A 12,465-nucleotide genomic window follows, 5' to 3' on the forward strand; every position below is an offset into this window, starting at 1 on the left:
GCCGCAGAGCAGCTAGTCCCAGGCAGAGACAGCTGCGGGGCTCCAGAGTGGGCCGTGTGGCGGCAGGCAGACACATGGTGGGCGGACAGGAGACAGAGACATGGATAGACACAACATGTTGAATATTTATTCAGGGGGTTATGGAGGGGAAAGGAGAGGAGAGGCAGAGAGAGCGAGAGGAAGAGAGAGAGAGAGACAGAGACAGAGAGACACGCCAGAGAGAAATCCAAGATGGCGATGAGAGGTCAGGGAGTCGCCGGGAGTGGGCGTGGTTTCCTCTTAAAGGGACCAGGGATCAAAACCATAACATAAGTGGCTTTATAAAACAAGAGGAGACTAGAACACAAGGACAACTTCTGCTTCTTTCCTATAAAGCTTTGTGATGTGTGAAAAACTGCTAGCCAGAAGCTATGACCAGATGTAAACCCTGGAAGCTCAGAAGTGTGAACTAAACCACCATCCTCTGGAACTTTGTCCTAAGCTAAACTTTGGTCTTCATCAAGTTTCCCAGGCTCCAGTATCCTACTGTGTAACACAGAACTGAGTAATACTGGTGATACAGACATTAGACTAACAGCATGCATTTTTGGTAGACAGTATTTGGCCAGGCCTCCTTCTTTGCTTAGAGTCCATAATTGAAGATAACATTTCTAATGTGACTACCCTGTACTAACTCTTAATTGGGTTGTGACTGAGCCCCAGAAAGTCTTGATTTTTAGACTACAGGGGTTCAATGCCCTCTTTATACTTATAAGACTCTTCTACATACTCGATAAATAGTAGTCTCAGAATTCAGAATTCCCTTTGTTCTTTCCACTTTTCTTGAATTGTCAGGTCCCATAGGCCTCAACATAGAAACTATTTTTCATTAACTTGACCCGTATGGAGATGCGAGAAATAATGACACAGTTCACACAGCCATATGGGAAGGGTTCAAGCTTCATCCATTCCTGAAGGTCTACCCGCGTTTAACACCTTCTATCCCCCAGGTAAACCAAGGTGGATGCTCATTAATATTCTCTTTCTGGGAGATGCGGGGCTAGCGAAACACCTGCAACTTAAGTCACCAGCTTTGGAAAACACCTCTCCCCAGGCGATCTACATTTTTAACAAAGGAGAAGGAGCCGTACATCCTGGCCTTTGTTAGGTGGCCATCTTGCTTGTTTGGCAGGATTGCAGCTGCCTAGTGGCCAGTGAGCCTGCCTGTAAATATTTTGTATGAAATATGCGCCCACATTGAATATTACAGTCATTTTGCAAAATGAGTGGATAGTATCACCTTTTAGGCTGGGAACACAAAATTGGTTAAGGGTTCCTTCTCCTTCCCCTCTCCCCTTCTTCCCCCCCTTTGTTTAGGCACAGTCTCATGCTCCATATAGACCAGTCTCAAACTCTGAATTTCCCTGCCCAAACTCTTCAGTTCTGGACTTGCACTCCACACCCCAGCTAGTAGGTCAGTAGGTTTGTTTGTTTGATTGTTTTTTTAACACTTTCCTGGTGAGCTGTAGATTTCCAGCAACAAAAACCTGAAGTCTAACAGAAGAATAAAGAAAATAGTAGCCAGGACACACTAAAAATACATGGTCATTAAGTTCTCTTGGGAAAACCTTGACATTTGGACTCTTGTCAGAGTGACTTTATTATCTTTTTCTGGTTTTGGTTTTCAAGACAGGGTTTTTCTGCTACTTTGGCTGTCCTGGAACTCACTCTGTAGACCAGGCTGGCCTTGAACTCACAGAGATCCCCCCTGCCTCTGCCTCCCGAGTGCTGGGATTAAGATGTGTGCTACCCCACTGCCGGAGACCTTTATTATCTTAATCATGGATTATGTTTATGAGAGATGAGATCTGGACCTTCACGTGCTCAGCAATTTTAATAAAAAGCTTTTCTTGAATAGATGAAGTCATCTATTACTCTCTCCATACCAGAGTATATAACTAACACTTTTTTTTTTTCAGATTAAACTTCTAAACCACTGACACCATAAAAGGGCCTACCCTGAGATCACCAGAAGCTGTTTTTTGTAATACTAGGGACCAGACTCTGGGCTGTCCTAAACAAGTGCTTTGCCACTGAGCTATAGACTTAGCCCTCTTACTTGGTTTTTAAATTATGACCCACCAACAACTAACCCAGTGTGAATTTTCTAGTGTTTCTGGTGTCTATTTAGGGCATAGTTTATCAGCACTAGTTTCTCCCTTTTTAGGAAGTAGAAGAGTAGCATGGATCAACAGACTTTCCCTGAAGAAAGCCAGAGAATAAACGTTTAGATTTGATGGGTCACATGTAGTCTCCTTTTTTGTGGAGATGTGGGGGTGAATAGGTGGGTATATTTTAAGCCATTGTTTAAGAATATAAAAAACCTGCATAGCTCGTAGACAGTAAGTATATTAATGGGCCATAGACTGAACTTAATTCTTGAATACTAGTTCACTGTACTAGCATTCTCTCCAGGAACAAAAGTGATAGGATGAAAATATACAGACTTTATTAAAGTCAGCTTCAAATATCAGCAATAAGTGTCTCATACCTGAGTCTTAGAACCCAGTAGTTTTTGGTCCTTGAGGCTTGGTGGCTGTCTCACTGGGAAGGCCCACAACCGAGTAGTTGACTTAATTCACAAGCTGGGGTGCCTCAGAAGCCCCACTCTGGCCTCAGAATGTTCCTGGAGAGTCCCAGGTCTTTATTCAACAGTGGGAATACTGGTTCTGAAATCAGTGAGAGCAGCAGCAGCCGCCACAGGGTAAACCAACGCTATGCCAAGCTTGGAAAAGGCAAGTCAGGTGATCTTCCCTCTGCCGTGGTCCTTCTTTATGTGGGCTGCTATAAGAAGGTGCTGCTCACACTGGGGTGGGTCTTTCCACATCATTTAAGGCAATCAGATCAGTTCTTCAATTGAGGCTCCAACACAGAGGATGCTGATTTGTGTCAAGTTGATTTTAAAATCACCCATTCCACAATATAACATGAGTGGAAATACAGGAGAGATAGTCATAGGATATATGAGGGATGCTTTCTTGCTGAGTGTTTTCTTCAGTGAGCACCAAAGATTGTACAGTATGACTGACCTTGGAATTTAAACTAGACTGCAGAGAATCCTCACTGGTTAAGAGTGTTTACTGTTCTTTTAGAGGACCTGAATTCAGTTTCCAGAACCTACATCAGGCAGCTTACATCTGCCTGTAACCCCACTTCCAGGGGATCTGATGCCTTTTTCTGGGCTGCTGGCACCTGTCCCCATGTGACATATATTCACATATACATGTAACTAAAAATAAAATAGAACTTTAAAAAAGGACCTTGAAACCAAGTCAGTGAAGCTTCATTAGTTGCGTGGACTCTGACTTTCTCAGAAGAAATGGGTAGTGGTTATTGGCCCATGTGTCATGAGGCTTTTGATCTCTTGATTCCCTGGCAGCAATACCAAAACTTTCAGATCTCATGTATGAGTAGCTGGAAATTCTTAACGGTGATTAATAATGTTCAGAGGAGGAAGCTGCTAAATTTTCATTTTAAATTGGAAAAGGTCTGTTCCCAGGAAAGAGACTTGAGTATTAAGGACTTGGTTCAGCCTTTTAATACCAACCTGATATGGGATGATGGCAACCTTCTGCCTGATGGTCAGTGAATCTTTGTGATTATCTCTTAGTATGTGTACTGGGTGTATACCTTCTCAGCTTGCCTTATGTCTTTGAGCCTAGATAGGAAAGTGACTGTGAGGGTTTGCCTATTCCTATGTTCAGACAGCATCATCTGATGCTCCTGCCAGAATAGATGCCAGAATATGGTTCTGCTCCAGGACTTGCTTAAAACATGAAGGGGACTTGTGGAAAATCTCAGAGCAGAGGTGTCCTGAGGAACTACTCACTCTCCCCATGGGAGATCTATTGCATCAAAGAAGATAATTGGGAAAATACATGCAGCCTTCAGCGTGCTAAAGATAGAATGTGTGCAGGTCAGGCGCGGTGGTTTATAACCTGTAATTTCCATAATTAAGAGACTGGGACAGGAGGGTTGCTTCAGAGATGGAGGCTAGTGTGCGCTCCATAGTGAGTTTAGGACAGTATGTCTCCACAAATAATAAACAGAAATGTCGGGATTGAGGTTTACAGGATAGCTGGGGTGCAGAGACAGAAATATAGTCTGTTTACAACCCTGAGATCTGAGTCTATCCCCTTTCCCTTGTCTGTGCAGTCTTCCTGCTAGCTTCTACTTCCAGAAGGAACAGCCTGAAGCTGGGCAGGTACTTGGATTGAGTCTTCACAAATGTGCAATTATCAGAAGATCTTTTTCCCTTTAGACAAAGTTGTAGAAAAGAAGCTGCAACTACAGATACTGACTTGATTAGAACTTCAGTGATGTGAAGAGGTTGGAATATTGCAAGTTCAAAGCCAAAGTTATCTTAGGCTACCTTTAGTCCTCTGCCCCCAGCCATTTATTGCCCACCTCTGTATGTAACCTCACTGACCCCTGGCTTCTCCAAACCTAAGAATGTCTTTAGACAGAATCAGGTGTCTATAGATTTCCCAACTTTGTGGTAACTACCTCCCTGATGTATTCAATGTATTTTAAAAGTGACTTGATTTATGGTTTAATTTGTCCTGTCATATTAAACTTCATGGAACTAGTTTGGAGTTGGATTGACACTCAGAGTAACATGAGTCTGTGTTCCTAGGATACAGTCACTCATGTTTGGTTCCAGAATAAACTGTCTCTTGCCCTCTTTGAGGTGAGAGTTGTGTTTTTACCTCCGTGTCCCTTTTGTTTACAAAAAGTCAGATTTTATTTAAATATAGAATCCATAAGCAATGTCCAAATTAGGTATGGTCTACTTATTGAATAAGGGTGACCTTGGAAATTTTAAGAAGAGGAAAACTAGAAGAACATTTAAGGGGTTGATTTATTTTGCAGTGTAGATCCCCCTTCCAAAATAAAATTACCCAATTATTACATCACAAAATATGAGAGACTATTACTCTGTTCAATCATTGAGGTGAGGAATTGTGGGTAGACAATTGTATGGGTTATTCTTCCCAGTGAGGAGCTCTGTTGGCAGCCAGTTTCCTGTCTGGATTTTCCTTGCATGTGGAATGCTATCTTTTTCTCTGTAGCTTTGGACCTGTCCTGGAACTAGCTCTTGTAGACGAGGCTGGCCTCAAACTCACAGAGATCCACCTGCCTTTGCCTCCCAAGTGCTGGGATTAAAGACGTGTGCCACCACTGCCTGACATCTATAGCTTTTCTAAACCTCTTTGATTTCCTAGAAAAATCATCATTTTTCTGGTAACCTGTGGACTTTTCCTATTTTCTAATTGATTTTTTGTATTTGAATTTTCTGTATATGAACTAATTACTATAGATGGGGCACATATAGATTATATATTTCTTTTTTATTTTTTTAGATTTATCCATCCATCCATCCATCCATCCATCTATCTATACAATATCCTGCCTGTAGGCCAGAAGAGGGCACCAGATCTCATTATAGGTGGTTGTAATGAGGTGGTTGCTGGGAATTGAACTCAGGACCTCTGGAAGAGTAGTCAGTGCTCTTAACTGCTGAGCCATCTCTCCAGCCCCAGATTATATGTTTCTAGCACTTTTTAATTCATTTGGAAGGGAACAGATAAGGAAATTGGGATCAAGAGAATGAAAAAAGCTGTGTGAGTTGTGCAGGTGTGTGTGTGTAAGGAATATTCTGTTGTCTGTCATAGCTGGTGGTTCTTTATTTGTACACAGAACTTCAGTGCCATACCACATCTGAGGAGAGCCCTCAGGTTTTTTGTTGTTGTTTTGGGTTTTGGAGACAGGGTTTTTCCATGTAGCCTTGGCTGTTCTGGAACTCACTCTGTAGACCAGGCTATACTTAAAACACTATATATTTATAATTTGACTGCTTGCTTTGGATCATTATTGACACCAGTGAGTAAATCTTTTTAATCTCCTGTCTATCTTTTACTTTAAAAATGGATAGTGAGGCAGGATGGCACACACTTAATCTCAGCACTCAGGTGGCAGAGGCAGGTAGATTTCTGTGAGTTTGAGGCCAGATTAGTCTATAAGTTGAGTTCAGATCAGCCAGGACTACCAAATGAAATCCTGTTTCAAAAAAAAAAAAAAAGGTAAGTCAAAAGAAGAAAAGGGAATTGCCGTTGAGGGAGTGCAAGATCAGATTGATTGTGGACATGTTTTCAGCAGGCTGTTTTAATTAGTAACATAGGGACCCAGCCACTGGGGATGGTGCTGCCATTCCCCGAGTAGGTGGTCTTTTGCTGTATGAGAAAGCTAAAAAAGGTTCTGGGGAGATGGCTCAGCAGATAAAAGCACCGCTGCTCCTACAGAGTACCTGAGCTCAGTTCACGGCACTCATGGAGCTCTTATAATACTCTGTGGGCACCGGGGTGCACGTTCTCATACTCACAGACACAGACGTAAAAACCTTCACAGAAAGAAAAGCATGAGCTAAGCATGAACCTGTGAGTAAGCCAGCAAGCAGTGACTCCATGGTTTCTGCTTCGAATCCCTGCTTGAGTTTTTGCCCTGACTTCCTTCAATGATGGACTGTATCCTGAAGCTGGAATAATAAACCTTTTCCTCCCTTTTAGTTGTTCTTGGTCATGAAATTTTTCACAGCCACCAAGGTGAAGCTATAACAGGATGTTAAGGAGAATGAGCCAATCTTTGGTTGAGTTTAGTATTTCCATGCCTGTCACACTATTTGTCCCCGGAGGGTTAAAGTTTAGGACATTGCAAAATATATTGTACAATACTTAATCAGTTAATACCCTGCATATAAATGTGCCTAGTAGACTCATCCTGGTCCTAGTGTGTTTATGTCTTTACTTATTTCGGACTTTGAAAAATCATTTAGACTTAGTGAGTATTAAATTACAGTCATCCTTAATATCTTTCTTATATTATGAAGCCTGTGGAGCTTTTACTATGAAGTATGTTGTAAAATCCACTATTATAAAACAATTTCCCCATGGTGAATACCGTCATAATTGGATAATTGAGATTTGTTAGAAATGTTGTAAAGAAAAAAATAATGTAAGTTATTTTTTATTTTATTTTACTTTTTTTGGAGACAGCGTTTCTCTGTGTTGCTTTGGAGCCTGCACGGGAACTCACTTTGTAGACCAGGCTGGCCTCGAACTCAGAGATCCGCCTGGCTCGGCCTCCTGAGTGCTGGGATTAAAGGCGTGCGCCACCACCACCCAGCTGTAAGTTTTAATAATAACTCAAAGATTAAAGCATTAAGTGACTTTAACTGGCTTTGAAAGGGTTGATGCAAGCAGTCCCTCACTGTACTCTCTCTCCCTGCATTTCCTGTTAAGGTGTGACTTGATATTTAAATAAAAGTCATCAAAGTGAAATCGTGTTTAACTTTTTCTCTTTCTTGACCTTCTTCAGGGTCCTCAGTAATATCCAGGAAAGTAATGGGTATCAGAGTCCCCAATGCTGAGCCATTCCCCATTTAGATGATACTTCTGAGAAGTTTTTGTTTGCGTCTTTGACAGAGTCGATTTACACTTGGCCTGTTGTAGCACTCAAATTGTGTTATAGCAGAGTAGTTATACAATATAGTAGATACTTGAAACTCTGTAATTGGTGGAACCCTGATGTATCCCCAGTTTTTGATATATATGATACTTAGAAATAGGTGCTAAGAGAGTATCTCTTGAAGGTACTTAGATGTGACCTAAGTTATGAGAGTATGATTATAATGTGCTTTGTTTTTAAAGTTACAACGTTTTTTGCATTAGTGATGTATTTTGACTTTTCTGATACTTTGACACATAAACTGGCTTTATTTCATAATTAGAAGGAAACTTGTCTCTAGAAATCCAGAGCACGATATCTGAGTTTATCAAGCACACATAACTAGAGTCCCAGACAAGGCTTTCCATTCTGGTGTTAACACCTCCACGAGTAATTGCCTTGACCTACATATCTAAGATGAATTTCCTGTCTGACGTCGGTGTTAAACACATGGTTTGTTTGTGTGTAGTACTTTAAAATGCATGCAAACATAGAGCTACCTGTATATTAAAGTGATTTTGTTTTTACAGGAAGGACGATAAAGACTACGCTTTAAAACAAATAGAAGGAACTGGAATCTCTATGTCGGCATGCAGAGAGATAGCAGTAAGTGAAGTTTTCGTTATTACCATATCAGTTGACTTATGAATGTCAGCTGTGCAGATCTCTGTTGTATTTACCATCATATGAGTTGAAAGCTGTTAAATATTTTTCTAGACAAGTATTTACAGAAAAAAAATTAAGAAGAAGTAAAGGTGGCATGTAATTCTTGCCATGTATACATTTATTTATTTGGAGTAAAATTAATTTTGGTTGTTGATGTGAACACCCTCCTCCAATAAATATCACTAATTAAACTTACTGTTGTTACTTAGTTTTGGTCAATGACAGTTGTTACATCAAGCTAACAGTTTTCTGTGGCTAGGGTGGGATTGATGTCTTCATGAGCACCTGTTAAAATTGAGATTCTGTTGTTTTATTATCACCATGTCCATTTTTCTTTTGGAAGCACAAGCTTTCATGTGGTAATTAGAATCTCCTTACTTCAAAGGAAGTGTTCTTATATAAGTACGGTTAATAATTGTGCATATATTTAAACTAAACATTGCATCCTTGAGATTGACTTGAGGTTTTTCTTCTATAAAACTCTGGCTCGGAGCTATTGAGATGGCTCTGTAGATAAAGGTTCTTACTCCCAAGCTATATGACTTAAGTTCAGTTCCCAAACCTGAGTGGTAGAATTAGAGGACCAGCTCTCACTAATTTTCCCCTGACCTTCAAACACACACGCTCAGTGATGCAAACACACAAACAATGACAATAAATTTAAAAAAAAAATTGTGATTCCAAATGCATGTTTCCTGACTGTGTAATCAGACCTTCATATCATGAGTCACAGTGTCTGCCTGTGTTATTGTTTTAGTTTTCCTGTCTGTACATAAATGTGGCTTCTGTAATCTAGGAATACTCGTTTAAATAGTCACACTCATGGGGCTGGAGAGATGGCTCAGAGGTTGAGAGCATTGCCTGCTGTTCCAAAGGTCCTGAGTTCAATTCCCAGCAACCACATGGTGGCTCACAACCATCTGTAATGGGGTCTGGTGCCCTCTTCTGGCCTGCAGGCATACACACAGACAGAATATTGTATACATAATAAATAAATAAATATTTAAAAAAATATATAAAAAATAGTCACACTCATTTTACAGATTCATGTTAATGTATCTTCAAAACCGGCCATTTGTTAACAGAACATTTTAAAGTAGGAAAAATTAAGATACACAAATTTGGGTCTCTGTTTCTGAGTATTTTTACACTGCTGGGAAAAGAGACTCATAAATCTTAACAGTACAAATAAGTGAGCCTGGTGTTATGATAGAAATATATGGGGAAAGGAAAGAATGCTTGTTGAGTAGAGAGTTGGCAGTGGATCTATCTTCATGGTTTCTTCAGCAATAGGACTTAACCATTTCTCTTGTAGCAGGTTTTCTTTTGGGACTGCCAACCAGTTCCCAAATAAAGACATGGAAACTTATTATGAGTTATGAATGCTCAGCCTTAGTTTAGGCTTGTCCCACTTGTTGCAAGCTGGACCACGTTGGGCTGTTATATGTGAGGTGCCACCTTTTTGGCATGACTTTTGCCAGGCTCCTAGCCATGTGGGTTCCGTTCATACGGTCCAAGGTAGGGGCGTGGGGCTTAGAAAAGTTAGGTAGGAAGAACAGAGATAAAGAAACACAGACACTTAGGATAGTATTGGGAGGCCAACTCTGTGAATACTAAATACTGAATTCCTTTTCTGAGTTTTGAGTACACCCACGTTTATTTTTCTATACATTTTTATACCCCAATACAAAAGGGGAAAGAAGGCAAAAGACTGCTTTAACATCATACAGAGAACAACCAGCTCAGTTACTTGTCCCAATGCTTCACATCAAGTTATTAATTATTGAGAAAAACATTCTGTTGTTTAAGAAGTGAACCCACCGTAGACCAAGTATCCCGAAGGCAACTAGTCCTAGGTCAAATTTTCTATATCAAAAGAAGGGTCAGAAGTATTCTTTGGTTAGGGTGGAGAGGATACACTTCTATGGGTCATCTTAATGTCCAAAATACCAAGTAACCACACCCTAGATCAGGGTGTGTAGTCACAGTTGTGTCAATAACTTTGAGCAAGCCAAAACTCTGACCTTCAGACAAGGTGGAATAGGCTTACATTTTGAGCCTTCAGACCCCTTAGCTCTTACAATTTATTTTGACAAGTTTCTCTTCATCTGCATTTTGCCTTGGGCCTTTTTTATCTTTCATTCCGTAGGTCCCACTCTGTGTCTGATTGGCTGGCCCCTTTCTCCCTTGTTCTCTTTCTCTCTCTCTCTCTCTCTCTCTCTCTCTCTCTCTCTCTCTCTCTCTCTCTCTGTCTGTCTCTCTCTCTGTCTCTCTCTCTCTCTCTGTCTCTCTCTGTCTCTCTCTCTCTCTCTGCTCACTTAACCCTCTACTGCCTAGCCTTTGGCTGTTCAACTTTTTAGTTAGACCAGTCAGGCGCCTTAGACAGGCAAAGTTACACAGTAAGTGTAAAATTTAATGTGAAGCTTTTCTGGATATGTTGTTATTGTTGATTGCTATTTTTTTGTGTGTTGAGAGAGAAAGACTGTTTTAGAGGTACATACTCAAATACTTATTGGCGAAATAGTATAATATCTGGAATTTAATTCAAAATAAGTCAAGAGGTGGAGAGAAGAATGAACTTGAATGTGGATAAAATGACTCTGAGTGGCAGGCTTAATAAAAGGTAAGGAAGGAAAAGAATTCCATCTTTGTTTTACTGCCTTCTGCCTTCTATTAAACCCTTCAGTTCCTCCCCGACTCCCCCCTTTTAGCAACTTGCTCACATTCAGTCTGGTTCTTTTTTTGTTGTTGCTGTGTTTTGTTTGTTTGGGGTTTTCTGTGGTTTGTTTTTGTTATTGTTGTTTTGCTTTGTTTTTTCAAAACAGAGTTTCTCTGTGTAGTGCTGGTTATTTTGAAACTTACTCTGTAGACTAGGCTGGCCTCGAACTCACAGAGATCTGCTGCCTCTGCCTTCTAAGTGCTGGAAAGACATGCACCACCATCTCCCGGCTCAGTTTGGTTCTTTAGTAATATTTATTACAAATAAAAACCTTAGGATTTCTGTTGCTCACTTTGAACTATTGTCACCCCTTTAGGGGCTAGCCTGTGACACATATCATCAGCATGGCCTAGGAGAGAATTTTGAGAGATTCTTCCAAAGCTCTCATTTTTTTGTGAGCTGTTTGCTACATTCATTTCCAGAATTCCTGTGGGCTGGAATCCCTTTAACTTAGTGTACAGCAGGTATCAGTTGCCCACCACCAGTATATGCGAGAGTATCTGATAGGTAGGTAGGTCCATATTTAGACGGCTTTCACAATGCACTTGCACATCAACCTCAGTATTTCTGTTTTTTTAAATCAGTTTTTAAGAGTTTGGTTGAAGAAAGATTTTCAAATTAATTTTTTTAAAAAAAAATAATTTGGCACAATTAAGGTTCAGTTTAACTATTAACATGATTAAGGTATACATTTAAGACCTGGTTATGCTTTTAGAAATTGTTAGAATACAGTGTCAAGGTTGTGGAGATGGTTTAGCTGGCAAAGTACTTACCTTGCAATCACAAAGACCTTTATTTACTTTTTAGCATCCAAGTAGAAATGCCTGCCATGGTCATAGCAGGGCATGCTTTGTAATCCCAGTGCCCAGGAAATAAAGGCAGGAGGCACCCTGGGCTTGTTGGCTGTCCAGTGTACTGTAATTGGAGATCTCCAAGCAGTGGAAGACTGTGTCTCAAAGGAGGTGGGCAGCATGTCTGAGGAAGACACCAGAGGTTGTCCTCTGGGCTGTACACACGCATCCATGCGTGCGCGTGCGCACGCGCGCACAAACACACACACACACACACACACCCATAATTTTTTTTTATTTATTTATGTATGCAATATTCTTTCTGTGTGTATGCCTGAAGGCCAGAAGAGGGCACCATTACAGATGGTTGTGAGCCACCATGTGGTTGCTGGGAATTGAACTCAGGACCTTTGGAAAAGCAGGCAATGCTCTTAACCGCTGAGCCATCTCTCCAGCCCCGACATCCATAATTTTTTAAGAAAAAAAAAAAAACCACTGTCATTTTGAAAATATTACAAGTTTTCTTACCTAGCTTCTTCCTCTTCACTCTGAGAGACATATATTGGCATTGTATGTTTCTAAATATTATTATTTTTTTATACTTTACTAGTTTTTTTTTTTTTTTTTTTTTTTTTTTTTTGTTTTTCGAGACAGGGTTTCTCTGTGGTTTTTGGAGCCTGTCCTGGAACTAGCTCTGTAGACCAGGCTGGTCTCGAACTCACAGAGATCTGCCTGCCTCTGCCTCCC

At 40.5% G+C, this 12,465-nt stretch overlaps 1 protein-coding gene across 10 annotated transcripts in view; it reads left to right on the top strand.

Annotated features, from left to right (window-relative positions):
• The window catches only part of Cdk8 (cyclin dependent kinase 8), a 76,249-nt gene that overhangs the window by 30,568 nt on the left and 33,216 nt on the right, over nt 1-12,465 (top strand). For all 10 annotated transcript variants that reach the window (XM_075972375.1, XM_075972385.1, XM_075972394.1 and 7 more), the window contains exon 2: nt 8,073-8,148. In XM_075972375.1, the coding sequence (XP_075828490.1) occupies nt 8,073-8,148 (76 nt within the window). The remainder of the gene's footprint in view (nt 1-8,072; nt 8,149-12,465) is intronic.

This window comes from Microtus pennsylvanicus, chromosome 1 (assembly GCF_037038515.1).
Source record: "Microtus pennsylvanicus isolate mMicPen1 chromosome 1, mMicPen1.hap1, whole genome shotgun sequence".
Lineage (NCBI taxonomy): Eukaryota > Metazoa > Chordata > Mammalia > Rodentia > Cricetidae > Microtus > Microtus pennsylvanicus.